General features: G+C 27.9%; 2 protein-coding genes across 2 annotated transcripts in view; both read right to left on the bottom strand.

The window, feature by feature from the left end:
• Positions 1–21758, bottom strand: part of LOC107443610 (uncharacterized) — a 214997-nt gene that overhangs the window by 172272 nt on the left and 20967 nt on the right. The window contains exon 7 of the mRNA XM_016057535.4: positions 21537–21612. Within this exon, the coding sequence (XP_015913021.3) occupies positions 21537–21612 (76 nt within the window). The remainder of the gene's footprint in view (positions 1–21536; positions 21613–21758) is intronic.
• LOC107443605 (innexin inx2) lies at positions 8961–11450 on the bottom strand. Its single transcript, XM_016057530.5, has one exon. The coding sequence runs from the start codon at positions 10398–10400 to the stop codon at positions 9291–9293; it is 1110 nt and encodes a 369-aa protein (XP_015913016.3). The 5' UTR covers positions 10401–11450; the 3' UTR covers positions 8961–9290.

Here is a 21758-nt window from a genome sequence, read left to right as displayed (position 1 = left end):
TTTCAATTATTTCTAAATTTTCAACATAATTTGTAGTTCAATGTAAGAAAAAAAATAAACAAACATAAACCCGCAAAAATATACCAATTAACTTCATTTTAAAATGATCAAATTTTTAAACAATAAATAATCTCAGAAGTTTCATGTATTATGAATTTCGATCCTACTAAAATGAATTTTTTTTAGCGAAGGCTTGAATTTAATTTTAATTTTACTTCAGTAAGTTTAATTAATTCCTAGTAAATTTAATTATTTTATTTTAAATCGTTTTCGTGAAACTTTTTACATTTTTTTTTTAAATTAGCGAATTATTAGAACAGGACTAAGTGTGTTTAATAATTTTATTTTAAATCATTTATGTGAAACTTTTTAATTTTTTTTTAATTAGCGAATTATTAGAACAGGATTAAATGTGTTTAATTATTTTATTTCAAAACATTTTCATGAAACTTTTTACATTTTTGTTTTAAGTAGCGAATTATTAGAACAGGATTAAGTGTACAGTTGAGCCTACCATTCTTTACATCCTAATCACTGATAGTTAACAAGGCTGTTTAAAACATGCGACTAGGGCGGTACTACTCATAATTATAATCAAAAAATCATTTTCCCAATTAAAGAACAAGGCTAGAAAAAAATTGTTAAAGGTCGCAGTTTTTATGATTATATCTTGATGACTACATCCTGAGAGTGAGCAATACTTTTCCTCTAAATAACTGATCACAGTTTCATTTTAAATTATTTGACCATTGTTGTTACTTTCTCAAAACGTCAAGGATACTCTTATAGGAGATTAACCTTGACTATAATTCTTTTTTAAAATTATTTTTCTTTGTGGAACTCCATTGATTGTGTATGGAGGATTGAAAATGAAAGTTGTATTAGCTTCCTGTCATTATACTTTTGAGAGTGGAAATAATTTTGTATGTAATTAGTAATTAGTTGCAATGATAAATATTAATTGTAATTATTTGCAATGTAATAATTTGCAATAATAAATATTTTGCGTGAAGTCAGGTATGTCAATTGTAGGATACTCGGTCCAAATGTGGTATAAATTTAAAACAATAAATCTGTATTCATGTTTGTAACAGCTTTTGCATAAATATATACAAAAATGTATTGACTTGAATGCGAAATAATGGAAAAGTAAAGAATGTAAATGATTGTTAATCGATAACGATATCGTTATGGTTATCACGTACTATCGTAAACTCTCAAAAAAGTCAGTTTAACATTAAACCATTATGTTGTTGTTTTTTTTCAAACCATAACACCGTGCAAATTAGATTCAATCTCAATAAAGTGTCAAACTGAATTGGGTTTCCGTTTGAGATACAACATGGTATCGGTTAAGAAAACTTAATATGTTCAAATATTCATTTAGTAAATTTGTAGAGAATTTGAGAGATGTTATGTTTTGTGTTATAAATACAATACGAAATTTCCAAAAGTGCAAGCATTTAAATGCAAATAAAATATTAATAATAGCAATCATAACTATATGATCGTTTCAAAATAATAATATAAACTAAAAATAAATTATACTCCTCGACTTTCAAAGTTTCCAAATTTCAAGCAGCGAAATAGTTATTCTCTTCTTTTTAAAACAAAACAAATAAGAAGGAAAATATGTACATTTAAAAATGTATATTTTGATCGATAATTTGAGATTCTGATAAGTTAAAACAGGCAAAATATACATATTTTTTCCTACATTTCTGGGTGAAATTTTTCACAAATACATATTTTACAACTATAGTTGATATTCTACATTGGGAAACAAAAGCGCGTTCTAAAATATCAGAATACTGTAAAATGTACCATGTTTCTTGCTCTATGGGAACACCAAAAAGATCGGTAATTTTTAGAGAAGTACTTCGGTAAGTACTTTTGTTAAATTAACAACAAAATATGATTCTATCATCACTCTGCTTGGTATTAAATGTGAGATGAACACCACTTATTCGGTTGAACTTACTTTTCTGTTTTGCATTTTTAATAACTGTGTGATAATAAGAGCTATAATTTTGAAAACCTGAGTTTACTATAAATCATTACCATAAGAATAGAAAAATTTTTCAAATAAATGGTTTTATTAACCAAAATTATGTCTTTTTTACCAGAAATGTAACTACCATGCAAGTGCGGCAATTTTATCAGAATTCTTTTCTCCGTGTATATTAAATATTCTTACACATAATTTTAATTCAAAAATTGTTCAAAATCTAACCTTTTTTTCATGTTAAGGTCAAATTAATCATTGTGATTCATAATCAGTTAATGACATAACTTGTGGCAAGATTATCCCTTTCATAAATGTCTTCCGCTTAACACTAATGTAAGGATTATTAAAATCATCATAATTATGCATCGTAAAACCAGATGCATTACATATCAACTGAATACCCAGTCGATTGCCTCAAGTACCTACTATTTTCGAAAGCATTGAACCGTCTTTGGCCTGAATTCCATCTCCTGACTCAATTAATTAATGCAGAAAAGCGTAATTGTCTGTCCAAAAGGAACCATAAATCATTAGAATCACGTTAAGAACACAATAAGGCGAGTCTTTTTTTAAAAATTGTCGTGGGCTTTGTTTCACACTTATTAAGACAATTATGACATCATGTTAGATACTAAGTCTCACATTATGTCACTCGCTTTCACTGCCTATAAATGTCCTGCGAATTAAAATTTGTGATATTAATTAACATGTTATAAAAGACTTTAGTATTTCCTTAAAAGTTAAGGTATTGTAAGGAATGCTGCAAAAAATATTGGGAGTTGATTATCTTTGAACTTCAACTCGTATTATAGGTAAAAAGGCTAAATTTTGGTGCTGGAACATAAAGTTATTTTTCCTATAAATTGTCAAGTTCTGTAATGGGATTCTGCTAAATTTAAAAATTTAAATGTTCAGTTAGTAGCCAATGGCCGGTAGACCTAATAACTTAGTAGTCACTTTTTCCTCACAACTAGTGAGTCGGTGACCGATATCGATAGGTCCTTTTCATTTAAAAGCAATTTTTTGGAAACTTATTTTTACTTGGATTAAATTTTATTTTTAAAATATTCGTACTGGAAATAATCTAGGGCTATAAAAAGTTTATTCAACAATAAAAATGATATAAATATGTGACAAAATTTAGTTAGACATACTGACTTTAAAGAACTTTATTTAAGAATATTTGGGGAGAGAGACAAAATACATTTAATGTACACATTACAATTTTAAAATATGTAAATTGTTTAAGAAGGAAAAAAAATCTCCTTCCACTTGAATCTTTCCACTACAAATTGATGGCTTCTGAAAAATCAAAATTTTGAGTGGAGGCATTGGACATTTTAATGAAAATTTAAGGTTTTCGGAGATTTTCTCAATTTATATAAACAAACTTCAAAAAAATTTTTTTTGAAAAGTCAAAAACACATGTTGTCCTTCAAAAACATTTCCAGAAACAAAAATATGAAAAATTTCTATAAGTCTAAAGCATGATTCAAGCTTGAAAATTTAAAATAAATAAATAATAATAATAATAATTTTTAATTCATAAAGAAATGTTTCCTATTAACTTTTTATTCATCCTTTATTAACTTTTTATTCATCCTTCAACTTTTTATTCATCATATTTTCTTCTTGTATTTCTAGATTAATTAAAAAAAAATTTTTAAAGAAATCGAGAAATTTTTTAAAATGCCCTGTCTTTTGAATAGTTTTAATGCCAAGATCAATTTTCATATTAATTTTAATTCTGCAAATAAATGTTTCTTTATTTTTATGAACAAAATTTTAATTAAAATAATTCAATCTTTTTAAAAATTAATCCTTTATAACTTAAAAAAAAGCATTGTTCTGCAGTACAATTAAATTTCAAATCAAGAGAAAATTACCATTAAAACTCATGGGAGAAAAAAGGAGGAAAAAAAAGTACATTAGCCAATATTTGTTCGAATTGATAGATATTTCGATTATAAACATCTATTTTCATCAGTTTTCATATTGTGTCGCTAATTTGTTCCTAGTAACAATTTAACAATTTCATATCATATTAAATCAGATGAAATTTCAAAAGGAAGCTGTCATAAAAATTATAAAAATCATTGAAATCTTATTTTATTAATTTGGATTAAATTCTTTTAACCATGGAGGGCAGAGAAAAATTTCGTAAGAAGTCTCACTTTTTAAAAAATTTTTACATCTAACTGTTCTTTAGTACTATTTCCAAATAAATACTTTACAAGTACTTAACAACGAGCAGAGCATAGCACACTCGTCTCCCAATGAAGTTACCTTTTTTCAAATCCCAGAGATGGCGGGTCGATACGAACTCCTCTCCCGGTTTCCACCAACCACAGTGCAGACATTAAATATCCTCAAAGGTAGATGGATCATGGGCCAGAGTTCCCTCGTACTCGAGCCCCCATCAGGCTGCCCGTAGGAGGTTTTCGCGGTTTTCCTCTGCATGTAAAGCAAATGCGGATTAGTTCCATCAAAAAGCCCTCCTCAAGGGTAAATTTCCCCCACTACTTGATTGAGATGATCCCTTTTCTTCTAGGTTATGATCAAAATTACAAGCCTACGGATTTGAACATTGATAGTCATAAACACAGAATTGTGTCGGCTGTCCAACACTAGTTATAAAACTATGAAGTATGATAAAGAGCCGCGGTGGCTCATGGGATAGAGGGTTCGCCTCCCAATGAGGTGACCCAGGTTAGAATCCCAGTGATGACTGGTAGATACGAACTTTGCAGCTCTCACCGATCACTGTGCTGACTTAAAATATTTTCAGTGGTAGTCAAATCATGGGTTAGAATCCCCTTGCCATCGAGCTAAGCATGGGAGGTTTTCGAGATTTCCCTCTCTATATAACGCAAATGTGGGTTAATTCCATTAAAAAGTCCTCCTCGTGGGTCAGTTTGCCCAATGTTTGATTCAGGAGTTCCCTTATCTTCTGGGTTAGGATCAAAATTACAAGATTATGGTTTTGAATATTGATAGTCGTAAAGTCGGTCAATTTTATCACTTAGAAAAAAAATATATTAGGATTTGTTTTTGTTTGTATGCCTTTGGAAGGCGATTGTCTTGCTTGAAAATAAATTAGAGTTTACCCTCATCAATTGAATTAATTAAGAAGAAAGATTGCTTGATTCAAGTAATGTATTTTTTATGTCATGCAAATATCTAATTATTTGAGTCTTGTTGAATTTGTTTCATGATCCCAAACTGTGAAAAAATATCATTAAAATATCCTACAACATGCAAAAAATGGTAATTAAAAAAAGTACCATTGTTATGAAATTAAAAATAATTAACAAAGCAGCTTAATTAATTGTTCATTTCTAAGTAAATTATTTTATCACATGAATTTATTTTCTTTCTAAGCTACATATTTCTAACCGCGAATCGTATTTTTTTATCATTATTCTAAGCTTTGGTTTTAGGAGAATACTCTTATAAAAATATCCTACAATATGCAAAAAATGGTAAAAAAAAAAGTTTTATTTTTTATGTAACGAAAAATAACTAACAATACAGTTTAACTAATTGTTTATTTTTAAAGAAATTATTTTATCGCATTTATGAGTTTACTTTCATACTTTCATTTAAGCTGCATTCTTTTAAATACAAATCGTTTTTGTTTCTTTTTTCTTTCTTTTTTTGTCATTATTTTAAGTTCGGTTTTTAAGAGGATACGAGCCAAGATAAGTTACGAAAAATTATTTTTACAGAAAACGATTAAAAATAAATAACTACTTAAGTGAAGCAAAAATGCTTTACTTTTTTAATAATTTTTCAGTTATTTAATTTCATGTAAATAGATCAACGAAACTTAATATTTTTCAAAACATAGATTATTAAGTTAAGGCAGATGCAGATACATCGGCCTTACTTTGGATTTCATGCTTTGCTGCTTCATTCAGATCAAAGGCCATTCAAAATGGATGTTATGTTTCGGGTATAGGTATAATTTTCTTCAACCCTCAATCTCAAACTCAAGGTGAATAAGTCGCTAAAGAAAAAAAGCGTAGTTACTTGAATCTTTTATAATATATTATGATAAAAAGAGATAGTTAAAACCCCCGTCTTCTTTGCTTTCAAACCGGTTTCGTATGAAAGAAACTTTTTATTTTTATTACATGAGTGAATTGAGCCCATTACTTTGAAGACAAACGGAACTAAGTGCTTGTGAATTAATTTTATCTCTCATACTTATCTACACACTAATAAATTTATTTCATGAAAACTATAAATTATTAATATCTGTATAGTTTTTCAGAAATTAAATCTTTTTGAAATATAAATCCCTAAAATTCATCCATCGTTCTAAAAATTATTCGAACAATAATTACTGAAAATAAAATAAAGTAAAATTAGGAATTTATTTTTAATAACACGTAGATGCATGCGCAATAAAATTAATTTTTGTGGCATAAAACTTGAATGGTTTTGGAAAATATATTGATATGCCACACTTTTTTCAATGGTGTTATTATTACAACAAACTGCTTGTTAATATCCTTTCCAGATCGGTACTTCACACGATTTTCAAAATTTTCAATAGATAATATCTTAATATATATGCACATTTTATTATTAACATGGAAACCATGGTGTTTTTCACCAAAAATATTCTCTTGAGCTATGTGAAAATGTGGTTTATTATTATATCGTCCTAATGTTTTCAAATGAATTAATTAGTTGATCATAAGCCATTTACATGACAATTATTATACCTTATTATACTAGAGCCTCAACACAATTTTTAAGGATTTGTAACAATAATTGAAAATACCTTTGTGCTGAATGCTATTAAAAATTTATCTTTTACGAAAAATGACATAAATAACCTACACTTATGTTGCATACATTTAAATTCAACTATGAAAAGACTTAAGCATTTTTGTAGAAGGTTAATCAAACCAAATTTAAACCAATTACACACCGGTATCCTAACCAGTATGAAAATGGAGTAAATTAAAGTACGTAATTAATTTGTCAGAGCAATCCGATTTTTTCAAACCAAGTCCCAAATAATAAATTGCAATTTACCAATTTTAATTAAGTGTGCATATAGTAAAGTATTATTTTATTTGTTCAGATTATAAAAGTAAAATAACTTTTTTATAATAAAAACTACCCGTATTTCTATAATTCAGTGTTATGAAAAAATTAACTGATCATCTTGAATTTTCTGGTTAGGAAAATTAAATTAGTAATAGCGCAAGAACGCTGACTGTAAATAGAAATAAAAAGTATAAAAGTTATAATGCAATATTTAATATATTCCTAAAATTTACATACATATGGACTTAATAATTGACTGAAGTGTTGCCTAAATGCATTTCTTTTATTAAAAAAATTAAAATTTGATTTACAAATAAGGCTTAATACCTAAACAATTATGATTTCATATTTGAATGAAGGCGTTTGTACGTAGAATGTTTACCTTTCACACTTATCAAAACATTTTAAACCACTAACGTAAAAATCAAAGAATTACAAAAAATGTTTTGTTAATTACGCAATTTTCCTAAATAACAATAATTATTCATTTTAATAGAGTATATTTTATGAACTATGACAGAATATTTTAATTAATTATTTACATAATAGGAGAAACAAATACAATTTCTGTTATTTTTAATAAACTTTATCAACTAAATTTTGTTTTCGTGATTTTTCATTACACTACTATCAGCATAAAAATGTTCTTAGAAGAAAAAAATTATTAAGTGTAATAATTAGTGTGAATTTCATATTAGTATACAGTAAGGATAAATTTTATCAATATCGCGTTTACTAGATTATGTTATCAAATTAATTATTATGAAATTTGGAGGAGTGTCTATTAAATGAAAAAAATTACTTTTAAATATGCGATTTTACACTACAGAAATAAGTATTTCTCTAATTATCAAAACTATACCATGAATGAATTTAATATTTAACTAAATCATAATGGATTTCATGTAATTGATGCATCTATTTAAAAAGGTGTTATAAATAACTTATCATTTTTAATTATAAATATTGAATTTCCTTGTAAATTTAAAAAATCATTAAAAAAAATTATTTAAGCTGCTCTAAGTTTTCAAGAGTTTTGACAGTAAAAATTAGCGACCATCGCACTTGAACACATCGAATATTTATGAACTTTCACAGGAATTTAAAAATTAACATGTAACTGAAATAATCAAAATCAAATTTGCAAATATTTTAGGAAAGAAAATAATGAAATAATAAACTATCATAAGCATAAATTATAAAATTATTATAAAACTGAATTAATTAAAAAATTGTCGTTTAGTAGTTGGTTAGTAACGTAAACAAAAGATTCCAATCAATATTTTATTCTTTCGAACTTTTCATTTAGTTACTAGGCTAATTGTAACTGCGTACTATAATAATATGAACAATAAATATATAGTTCTCAATTTTTTTAATTTAAATTATATAAGTTACTAAAAATATAATTAATCATCTTCAAATTTTTGTAGGCACAATAGTTTATTCGCAAAGCAAATATTTCACGGTTACCAATTTATTTGAAATAATTTTCAGATATATCATTTTGACACTTATTTTTTCCTTTAAACGTATTTAAAAATAATGGAATTGTATAGATTCCATAAAATAGTTTTTAATATGCAAAGAAATGATTCATCGACAAATAAATCTAAGCAATGAAAGAAAAAATTTAAACAAATATTATTTTACGCAATTTACAGCATTTAACGCAGCATTTTTATTTAGAAGTTTCATTAATTTTTAACTTTATCAATCATATATGTAAAATTGCAAATTCAATAAAATTTAATTAACGGTAATGTATTAAAAAACATATGAATATAATATATAAGCAATACGCATCAAGTTCAGCTTTACACTTAGAAAGCATAAATTATATTCTAAGATATTCCAATAAATAACAAAAGATCTAAGAAGCATAAACTGCATAAAATAATTTTTTTTATTTAATTAAAGGTTCCAAAATTTATTTAATCTAAATCTATAAAAATAATGTAAATAAATGTACCTGAATAATGTTTTAAGAATATTAGTCATAGCCAAATGTTTACCACCTGTTCATAATGCCAGTAAACCTCTGTTACGAACTACTAGCATTTTTATAATTAAATAGCAGAAATAAATTAAAAATGGGATGAAAAGGGTTCAATGTTCATGAAGTTTGTAAATTCACTGTAGTTCTATGATACAAAAAGGATTCCAATGTTGTACACACGCTAACAGATCGCATAATGTTACACCAAACATATGTGATTTAGGTACTGGATACGTCATGATCATGGCGCATGAATGGACTCGAAAAATCTTTATGAAGATCACTTAGAAAATCTTTGAAATTTAAAACTTGCATATTCTTTGCTAAAAGAAAAAGCACAAACCAATCACCATAGTTGGTCTTCACAACGATGGTCCTTAACTGTTGTTTAGGAGTGAGTCTTGTAAGCGAGTGTATTGCGAAATATCTCGCCGTTTTGGAAGACAGAAGAATCACTTTGTAAGAAATCGAGAAGGCTGTAGCGATTGCAAGAGCCACAAACCAGAACCACAAAATGATGTAGATTTTCTCATTCACAATATTTAACGGTAAAAGACAAAGCGAATCGTACTTCATCACGTCTCCAGAAGGTCCATACCTATGAAATGTGCACTTAGTCAGCCTCGGGAATACTCTAATCATTGGATCAGTTCTCATGTCTTGAGAACTTGTGGCAAATCGTAACACATCCACACCGTATGTTGTGAATTCACCTCCCAAGAAATAATCCACAAAATAGATCTGTCCTACAACATTCACCAAATTCATCGTTTCACACAGTAGATATTTGTATGAATATACCGAGTGGTGCTTCATATTGAATCGGAAGTACCTAACCAGTTGATCACAACATTTTTTCTTTTCGGCATAAGCCATCACAGGAGAGTTGAGTTGTTGCAACAAATTCTTCAGTCGTCCGCCTTCCCAACATCTCCATACCAGTCGTGGTAAGTAGAATAAAATGGCTTGGAAGAGTAGAACAAAACAGACCCACTGATAATAGGCATGGTGGATAACGTCATCTCCAGGTCTTTTCTTGTCAACTCCAGGATAAACTACTTCAACTCCAACTTCCTTGTCCAAAGCTTTTGGTAAAGTGAATGTTCCTTCCACCCAGCAATAGGTGTTTAGAACCTTTTTCGGAACGTCATCTGACTGTATGCATTGAATTGGATCACCATAAAACTGAGTGGCTGATACTAACATGCTACCAACTGTCAGCATCATCGCTGTTACTCTGTAATGCAAGCGGAAAGTTGTTCCATCTGTAACAAAAATCCGTGGCTTGATAAAGCTTTTAAAAGCTCCAGATAAAAATAATTTATCCATATTCTAGATATTCTCTGTGTTCCAAAAGGAAGCCAATAGACGATATGGAACAATTCTATAGTTATAAATCGGAAAAATTTGAAAATTATTCAAAATCTTTACTTCAGTGAAGTTCGAAAGCGATTTCAGTATTCCGATAGAAAATCCAAAGTTTCTTTTGTATTACACACAGGTATTCTGACAGAAAAAAAAGTTCATTTAGTGTTTCACATTTCTCTGATGACAACAGACAGGACGAAATAAACCACAGTGAGAAAAAGAATTCCTTCACGTTCACTATCGAACTATAAATTCCAAATCAACTTCTTGAACTTCTCATTGTTATTGTCCCTGAAGAAATATTTATTGTTCGTAATAAAAGTACAGCACCGCTGTATTCACCGAGTTCGAAATCAAAACAAACCATAAAGCAGGGCCATTTTTTGTTCACTTAAAAATAATGAGAAGTTGAAAGACAAGAGAACACATTGTCTATTTAAAAAATCGTTCGGTGAAATACACAGAAATGACGTATTCACCCTTTTAATTTCCTCTCTTTCTGAACGATTATTAGTGGATTCATTTTTCAACAAAACAGTTGGCGGTGTAAAAAGGAAGAGATCAATTAACGCCAAAAGTTTGACCTACGCATCACAAACTGGTAGACAGTTATTTGATTAAAAAAGAAATCATTGCCTCTGGAATCAAAGACTCGAGTTTCGGATTTGAAAAAAAGAACTAAGCGTCCGATCAGATTCGAACGCTCTCTCGGGATGAAGAGGCAGATAAAAAAAGCTTTTCATCCCTGCCATAGACACCGCCTACGTAATTTTGTCATAAAAATTGTTCTACCATTACCCTACCTGTGAGAAATAAAAAACGTAATAAAAAAACAAGTTCCATTCTTTGTATCAAAAGGTAGGCCAATCAGCTCATAGCCTCATTCCAAGTAGGCAAAAGCCATTGACGGGTGGCACTACAAGGTCATGGCGGGGAAGAGTCACCACAGTTTGTTGGGAAGTACAATATAAGTACCACACGTTGATGAACACGCAATGCATAGTTGAAGACATACTAAATTGCACGATGCTTCGTGCCTTTTGCAGCCGGTCGAGTGGAACGCAAGTTACCGGATATTATATAAAATGGGAACAACGCGTTTGGTGGAATAATGGTGAAGGAAATGCGTTGTTTGTTTCTAATGAATCTTACAATTAAATTCAGAGTGTTTTAATGAACAGAAATAATCATACGCATTTATCACTCTTTCTTTAAAGAAAAAAATATTATTTTTCCTTTGAAAATAATGGCGACTTTTTTTAATTGTATAATACACAATAATAAGAAAATTATTGAATTATGAGAGAATAAAGGGGGGGAAAAATGTCATTATCACGGTAACACTTTGACGTATATGGGACGCCGGTGTCCCCTTTTAATATTTTTTTCTAATTACAAGCAAAAATATATTTCGGCATTTTTTAACTATAAAAAACAGCTAAAAACTACCCCAAAAAAATTTTTAGATTATCGGAAATATATTTATTCCAAAATATAAAATCCAAAATGAATAATTTTTTATTAAAAAAATTTAGTTAAAAAAACTTATTTAAATTAAATTTAATTAAAAAAAATCTTTTAAAAAATTGAAAAAAAATTTAGTTTTTTTAAAAAATCAGATTAAAAAATTTATCAATAATCTATACATAATAATAAACGCGGCTGTGTGTGTGTGTGTGTGTGTGTGTGTGTGTGTCTGTAATCACAATATATCGCCCCAGAAGCCTCGCCCGGGCACGAAACTCGGCCCATAATTGTGTTTTGACATAATGAAGAAGTATTTTTTTTCTTTTTCAAAAATTTTGATTAGTTATTTAGTTATCAGTCATTTTGTAAGTCTATGCTTTTCGTCTGCTTTTTCGTCTTCAAAGAGCCATATTCAAAAAACTATTAAAAATGCATATACTTTTCTCCACTCTTATAAATGTATGCTAATGCGAACCTCACAATTGAAATATTAATTTTCGACAACTTAAACCAATAATATACGAAGGAATTAATAATTTAATTGTAAAGTTCGCATTAGTTTATATTTATTAAAGTGGAGAAAAGTTTAACCTTTGTATTAAAAATGTGGCAACATATTCGATACGTAAATAGAACGCTTCGCTTTGATATATTTGTCGCTGTTTATAATTGTTATAATAAGTTTTTCTTCTTCTTTCCACGCTCTATTTTTTTTTTCTTAGGCGAAGACGATAATTTTTATAGCGATATTGTAGTACTTTGTACAACTAAAAATTCTTTTCACAACACTTTAAAAATATTTACTTTATTTTCTTTATATATACAGAGAACAGTCGGCAAAGAATTCGATTAGGTTGAAAAACATTTCGCTAAAAAGGAACGAATTCCAAAAGAAAAAATAAACAACTTAAAGAATAAAAATGCTGATGCCAGCCAATTTTTTTGAAAGTTAACTTAGAAATAACAAACCAAACGATGTTAAATAACAAACCAAACGATGTTAACAAAATGACGTAGAAAGCGCAACTAGATCAAAATTATACAAGCACAACTAGATCAAATTATAATACCTGAGTGCTTGACGTAACAGATATAGAAATAGAATTTGATATCATAAAAAATTATATAGAAATAGAAATTGATACCATAAAAAAGTTATTCGTTTTCGTGTTCTTTTCATGTATTTAGCATTTTAGTTTTTTTTTCTTAAGCGTTGTAGCTATATAATTTCAAGCATCCTCAAGAGCTATAACACATCTGCAGCAGAACTGGATATGAAGACAAAATTGCTGGACAGGAACACTTTAATTGTCCACTAATCTTCAGATTTCCTGCTATGTTTTAAAAAACTTTATTTGTGAAAACCTTCAGCGTGGCGGACAGCTGGCCGCCTTAGGCGGCTAGTTGATTTAATAAAACAAATAAATTTCAACAATGAATAACAGTTTCTTTTAGATGCAAATTTGAAAAATTATTATTTCCAAGTGATGTCATTATCACATTAACACTTTGACGCAGATAGGTCACCGGTGTCCCTTTTTAATAATTTTTTCTGACTCCCTATAAATACGAGCAAAAATATATTTTGGTGTTTTTTAATTTTAAAAAACAGTCTACTAAAAAATCATATTAGATTATCGGACTTATATTTATTCCAAAATATAAAATCCAAAAAAATAAATTTTTTATTAAAAAAAAAAATTAATAACAAAAATTTATTTAAATTAAAAAAAATTTAAAATTTTTTTAAAAAAGTCTTTTTTCAATCAGATTCAAAAATTTATCAATAATTAATTTGGTAAAATAAATAAATTTCAACAATGAATAACCGTTCCTCTTAAATGCAAATTTGGAAAATTATTTTTTGGAAGTGAGCCGTGTTTGGAAGATTTTACTTTTAACGCAGAAAAAGACGCCAGTGTTTCAGGCTGTATTTTATAATCATAAATTATTAAAATGCTAAACATGATATTTTTAACTTATTTTGGCCTAAATAAATGCAAAATACTGAAAAATATGTTTAATAAGAATTCTGCGTCAAAGAGTTGGCCATATACAGGTAAAAGCAATACTCAGCTCGAGATTATAAACTTGTAGTTTGTTTCTATGTCGGGCCGTGTTCGACACATAAGAATTTTTGTTCAAAGTCATGAAACTCTTATTTCACTTAATAAATTACTTATTTGGAAAATTTTGTTAGTAGACTGTCGACTCCTTTTTTTTGTGATTCAAAGATGATTAAAAAATTTTATATTAAGTTAAATTGTTATAAAATGTATGAAAAGGCTTACTTTAATTATTTTCAGTCAAAAAATATCTTCAATTAGTAAAACATAGGGAAAAAATTAGGTTCTGATATGCTAAATTCAATTAATTAATCCTGAGGTTAATTAATCCTGCAACGCAATGCGATGCACACAACACAGAAAATAAATTAGGTAATGACAAACGTGTGATCAAAATTTTGATTGATTTTAACATTTACTTTTTAGATCTGCGTCTGATTACGGTCTTGACATCGTAACTGTTACCTCACCGAATGACAGTTTGTGATAAATTCGATTAATTTATAATTACTGCAAATAAAAATATTTATCTATAATAATGATACAAGTTTGTTTTACTTTAAATAAGCTTTTGGAATATCACTAACATAAAACTCGCAGAATTTTATTGTATACCTTTTTTTCTTTCAATTTTCGATGGTTACGGTTTGACGTGCCAAAATTTGGCGACAAACTTTAAGTGTTTGCAAACGTCAATATTCAAGAAAAATATCATTCAAGGAAAGATGATAGTACAGATGAGCTACTAAATTATGCTTTTAGTGATTTTCAGTTTTTTTTAAACAGAATACATATTGAAAAAAAAAAGAATGTTAAACACTCTAAGGGACACTCATGAAAAGTTGTCAAATGTAGGATTGAAGTAAGAAATGAAAGCCAAAAGCAAGTTACTCGAGATCAAAACTGCATCGTACGTATCTTTAAGTTAGTAATGCATAGTTATTCCTGTAATTTTATTAGAATTAATTTTAGCTTATTATATTATATGTTTATAAGAAAAGTTTGAAAACATATAGGTTAATGATTCCTGAGATTCGCCCATATATATATATGTATATATATATGTATATATATACGAAGAAAATTAAGAAATATATATATTTATGAAGAAAAATATTTTATATGAAATATAAAATAAACTATTACCTTATAAGAGACCAAAAAGTGCCTATTCTTTTAGCTCTCTTATGAGGCAATAACTTTTTTTTATTTAATCTTAAAATATTTTTCGTCAAATTTTTCTTAGGTTTTCATTGTTTTAGCTAATTGAGTATTGAATTAGCCTCTTAAATTGCATTATATATTTATATATATATATATATATATATATATATATATATATATATATATATATATATATATATATATATATATATACATAAATACAAGAAAACACGAAGAAAGTTAAGAAAAACAATAAGTTTCATTTATTGCGCTTAAGCTGCAAGTAAACAGAACCCATTAGATAAGTTCAAAATGAAGAATAAAACAAAGAGAAATTAAAGACATATGAAAAAAGGGGAAAATAAAAAGTAATAAGTAAAAAAATAACAAGCAACAGTTTAAAAAAAAAGAAGAAGGAAAAAAAAAAGGGGGGGGGGATAAAATTTTATTTAAAAAACCGGAAAAAAAAGATGGAAAAAAAGATATAATCTTTTCATCAGCCCACACGATTATATCCGTAAAACAGAGTGCTTTCTGATATTGTATCAATAAAGCCAAAGCTAAATATATTAATACAATAGTGTGAGGAGCACTCAAAAAAATTTTTTATAAAAATTACAACAAATAAAATAGAACACAAAAAGTAAAAATAAGTAAAAATAACATGTAAAAACAGAAAATAAAATAAAAGAAAAAGAAAAAACAGTAAAAATGTACTATAAAGTGAGTAGCGGGAGTAAATTGAGTGTAACAAGAGGGTTTTTAACCCTCTTGTTACACTCAATTTACCGTTTTTAACCCTCTTGTTACACTCAATTTGAGCTTATGTTTTCATATTTTGTAATCTGGCAATCTTTCTGCGAAAACATTTTTAAATCATTCTTGAAAAATTTCCGTCCATGTAAGTTGATCTGATTTCGCTACTCGCTTTATAGTACATTTTTACTGGGTTTTTTTTTTATTTTATTTTATTTTCTGTTTTTACATGTTATTTTGACTTATTTTTACTTTTTGTGTTCTATTTTATTTGTTGTAATTTTTATAAAAAAAATTTTTGAGTGCTCCTCACACTATTGTACTAATATATTTAGCTTTGGCTTGATTGATACAATATCAGAAAGCACTCTGTTTTACGGATATAATCGTGTGGGCTGATGAAAAGATTATATCTTTTTTTCCGGCTTTGTTTTCGGTTTTTTAAATAAAATTTTATCCCTTTTTTCTTTTTTTCTTCTTTTTTTTTTGAACTGTTGCTTGTTATTTTTTTACTTATTACTTATTATTTCCCCCTTTTTTCATGTGTCTTTAATTTCTCTTTGTTTTATTCTTCATTTTGAACTTATATAACTTATATATATATATGCATACATAAATCCGGAAAATAAAAGATATTTAAGATAATAATATCCGGAAATAAAGATATAATAATTTTTATCAGCTCACATGAATCCGAGGAGAGCTTTCTAATATTGTATCAATATAGCCAAAGCAAAATATATCAATACAATAGTGTGAAAATGTTTGTAAAAGTTTTTTTTGAGCGCTCTTCACACTATTGCATATTTTGCTTTGGCTATACTGATGCAATATTTGAAAGCACTCCTTTTTACGGATCTAATCGTGTGAGCTGACGAAAAGTTTATATATTTTATTTTACAGATTTTTATTTTTCTTCTTCTCTTTTTTCGGATTTTTTTTCCCAGTTTCTTATTATTTTTATTTTTATTATTATTTTTCTTTCCTTCCCCCCTTTTTTTCCCCATTGTTCTGTAATTCTTTTCCATGTTTTCATGCTACATTTTGAACTTATATATATATATCTACGCAAAAATCATAACTGTAATATATGATAATATATAATAACTTATTCGAAAACCTTTTGAAATATTACATAAAAGATGAACGAAAAATAAACCTTTCCAGCAGCTTTAAAAAAAAAATCTAATTTAAATTTTTGGAAACATTGTAAATACCAATGAAAAAAATCTTTTCTAGATTGAAATAAAAAAAAACATATTTAAAGAACATTAAAAATTTTTAAAAAGTAGTAATTATCACACGAAAACATCCCGTACATATTTCCAACCATTCATTGCTCATAATAAAATGGTGGGTGTGTCATGACGTCATTTACATTGAATGGGAAGCATTTTAACCGAGGGCGAAAATGCTTCAGAGGAAGCAAATGAAGATTGACATATCACAAGAGGAAAAAAAAAATTCAATTAATGAATCGTAGTAAAATGGGTATTCATAGTAGTAAATGAGTGTTGTTGCAAGACTAATCTTTACTTAAAACTTGACAAAGAAAACGAATTAAGAGAGATTTTGGAAGATAATTGACGAAATATTTTGCTTTTTTGTTTATTTACTAATTTGAATACTGTTTGGAAGACCGTTTACGGTCTCAGGAGACTTTCTAAAACAAAATCCAGAGTATTTTATTTGTTATATAAAATGTTTTTGGTCTGCACGGCCATACTCGACTGGGTAAGGTTGAGAAGATGGGGATAATCATCCCGTGGCCCTGATTCCGTGACAGTTGAGGGCCCAATTGAAATTCATTATAAAAATTGATTTTTTTTTTTTTTTTTTTTTTGAAATTTGTTAGATATGAAGATAAAGGGTGGGGGGGGTATCGATTTATTACCATTTTTCTCGAAAACTTTGATCGCTGATTTCATAACTCGAACTTTGATCTCGAAAATTTAGATTTTTCTCGAAGCGTTTAGATCGCTGTCTGTTGCATTTAGATGGTTACTAAATGTTGTCCAGTCAATAAAGTGGAAAATCTGTTCTCCCCAAGAGTTATTACACTGTGAAGATGGGGCCGTTCTGGAGGAAAAACAAGGAGAACAAAGAAAAGTATAGTGAAGAAGACGAGTGGAATGTTAGTGAGTAGGTGTTTATTGATTGGGGAGGAATTTTGGAAAAAAAAAACGGTACTCATCCAACCCAATTTTCAAAAAACAAAATTAATTAAAAAAAATAATAATAAATAAATAAATAAATTCAACATCGGAAATTATAAATTTTGTATGGGAAATAGAAATTTTGTATGGGGAGGAGATCTAAACAACTGTAGTGTATATTTTTATTTTTAAGATTTGAATCAAATTCTTGCTCCTGTATATTCTCTAACATTGAAACTCGTCTTTTTCAGAATCAACTTTCATGGACATAAACCGTCCCCCTCCCCTTGGTCTTCATATAGGTTTATGCTTGTTTCAAATGTTCCACAATTTTGGTGAAAGAATTCTTCACATTTCATATAGTACGTATTAATAAAAATATAAAAGAAATATTTTGTTTTTAGTTAAGATAAACACGAAATGAATATTCTGATATATTGACGTTTTGAAAGTTTACAAAATACAAAAATTAGACTTTTTAAAAGGGCCCGCAAATTAGTTTTGTCTTGGTATTTGAGTTTTGTTTGTCTGTACATCCTGCTTCTAGCTTTATTATTTGTTGTGCATAAGATTTATGTCTTAATTATAAGATTATATTAAGATTTAGGTATTTTTGTATGACGTATTGTATTAAAAGTAATACCAGGAAAAGTTTCTCAAACCAACACAGAATCTCTCATTTGGGGGTCCCTTACAAGTTAGAATCCAGGGAATATGCCCAAAAGCCCTTCCATTTATCAGTACCTGGGTATTAGTACTATTTTTAGCCAGTACTATTTCTAAATTCAATTTAATCCTAAATATACCTAAAAGGATAAAGCGTAAAAATGATTTCATTATTTTATTTTTCGCATTCATTGAATTGTATATGTGTAAAAAAAATATTTTTTTGAAAGCATTTGGCTTTTCGAATTTATTCTAAGCTTTGCGTGCAGAAATCGAACGTCAAAGAATGTCAAACACATGACGCAAAACAATATTTCGTTTCATAAAAATTCACAATTGTACTATTTTCATAAATTTTTGAAAACTCGCGTGAGTTGTTTGTTTATTTCTTTTACCTGAATTCTTTTCGTTCTGGAGCTATTTTTAAAAGCTTGTGATATGAAGAATACTTTTATTTGAAAGGAGCATATTTCATTTCTTGAATGGTTCATTAATTCCTTATGAAATACTATTATGACAGAATCATCTTCCGCATGCTATAAATTATACTTTTGTTTTCCCTGTAAACTATCATTCTTAAAATAAAATGAAATAAACCGAAATGAGTAAAATTTTAATGAAATTGACAAAATAGTGATTTTTCGTATTCAAAAACAATGTGAAAATAGATAAGAATTCACGCTATAAAGATTGATGAGAGTTTATTTTTCTGCGGAAGAATTCTGCAGAATCGAAAAATTGTCTTTTACTTGCTATAAATTATTACTTTAAACTATCATTCTTAAAACAAAATTAAATATATCAAAATAAGAAAAATGTGATAATTTTGAATTTTAAAAATGAATAAAAAATAAGGACTTTCATATTCATAAACATTTGTCAAGGAGAAAAAAGATAAGAATTCACGCTATGAAGATTGATGAGATTTTATTTTTTTACAGAAGAATTCTGCAGAATCGAAGAATTGTTTTCTACTTGCAATAAATTATTACTTTAAACTATCATTCTTAAAACAAAATGAAATATATCAAAATAAAAAAAATTTAATGATTTTGAATTTTACAAATGAATAAAAAATAAGGACTTTCATATTCATATTCATAAGCATTTGTGAAGGATAAAAAAAAATAAACATACACGTTCTAAAATAAGGCTTAAGGAAATTTTATTTTTTTGAAAACGATATCAAAATATGATTTGATATTATAATATATTTTTCTTTTAAAAAAACCTATGCATAGATGCATAATTAATCGTAAGCAGTGATAATAATAATCAGGGTTGCACGATGTGAAATAAAGAATATTTCTTTCTTAAAATTGCATGGATATTAAAATATTTTTTATCAGATTTTTATGTGTATATATAGACATACAGTATGATGCACTTCATTTAACGAGATAGTAACTAAGGTAGACATTGCATAGATGTTAAATATTTCACTGCAAAAATTAATGTTTACATTTATAAACCTAAGATCAGATCAATAAAGGAGATTAATTAATTTTTAAGTTTTTATAGATGTTAAAGTTTCTAAACTGTAAAAATAATTTTATGATTGTGCATAGACATACGATATGATGTATTTCAATTATTTTATTCATATTTAATATTTTATTGCAAATATTGTAATTTTATTGTAAAAAGACTAATGTTTGAAATTATAAATGTGAAATTGGGTCAATAACGGGAAATAATTCATTTTTAAAATTGAATAGATTTCGCAAATATTTTATTCTTTATACAGTGCGCAAAAAAAGGATCCTACAAATAACTTTTGTTCGAATGATCGGATCTTCACGTTCAAGGACTTAACAGTTCAAGAGGGAGACCTCAAATGTGCTAATTAATTAATGCATCAGACGACGATATTTAAAGTTCCGAAATCAAATCTAAGAACGTAGTTTCTCTGAATAAAAATACCTTTTTTTAGGACGGATTTGGATTTCTGATCTCTAAAATAAAGGAGGTAGCTACAATCAGGGAAATATGGTCCTCGTAGTTTGGTCAAGAGAGCAATCCAAAGTTTGGGCCCCTTAATGATTCCCTTCTTTCCCTGAATTCCCCTGATTCCCCTGAATGATTCCCTTCAAAAAATAAATTTTAGAAAGTATTCATGTTTTTTTAATATTTAATTTTACTTAGAAATTGTATACCTTAAAATTCAAAATTTTTTCGACTATTATGTAATAAAATAATAAATATTTACCAAAATTTACTCTTCACATGGAATTATCTTTGGTAAAACGAATTTTATAATAGTGTGCTAAAATGTTTCAACTCGCCTTAAAGAATCTCCAGATATGGCGAAATACGCAAAAAGTAAAATCGATATTAAGAAGTCCAAACTTTGGATTGCTGTCCTGGCCAAACTATGGAGACCATATTTTCCAGATTGCGGCTAACCCCTACATTTCGCGGGTCAGAAATCCGAATCCGTAAAAAAAAGGTATGGTTTTTGTGTCTGATTTCGTAATTTAAAATATCGTCTGCACTAATTAATTAGCATATTTCAGGTCATCCCCTCAAACCATTAAGATTGAGCTATTCAGGGTGGTCCATTTTTTCGAAGCACTGTAAATATAGACATTTGATATGCCCCTTTCAATTGTTTAAATCCATAGACAAGTGACAGAAGAGTGATGCGTCAGGGCTAAATTCTAGTAATGCATGATATTATTCCATTTTCGCTATTGCATAGATATCTTTTGAAATCCATTTCTCTCTATTACATTCAACTTTGTCATTACTCCTAGAATATGTATTTTAAATAGCATATACATTCTCCACAAAATCAAACTATTACTAAAAGAGGTACTCACAAGTTCCTTACAACGGGAAATCGCGTACCGTTGTTATTGTATGCATCACAATCCGAAACGCTACCTTGATATTTTCCTGTAAAGGAAACGATAAATATTAACGCTACATAAAATGTAACAATGATTTTTGTTTGAAGCTTAATTCATCAAATAGCTCAGTAAAAAAACAAAAAATAATAAACAATGAAAATAATTTCTAATAAGATTATAAGAACAATTAAT

The sequence above is a fragment of the Parasteatoda tepidariorum genome, chromosome 10, assembly GCF_982258835.1.
Source record: "Parasteatoda tepidariorum strain Cologne lab strain chromosome 10, Ptep-v5.0, whole genome shotgun sequence".
NCBI classification, from domain to species: Eukaryota; Metazoa; Arthropoda; class Arachnida; order Araneae; family Theridiidae; genus Parasteatoda; species Parasteatoda tepidariorum.
The sequence above is the reverse complement of the archived record's forward strand: the minus strand, read 5'-3'. Positions and strand labels throughout refer to the sequence as shown.

Excerpts from the sequence above, each read along its gene's own strand:
- LOC107443605 (XM_016057530.5), bottom strand. The coding sequence starts at position 10,400 with ATGGATAAATTATTTTTATCTGGAGCTTTTAAAAGCTTTATCAAGCCA.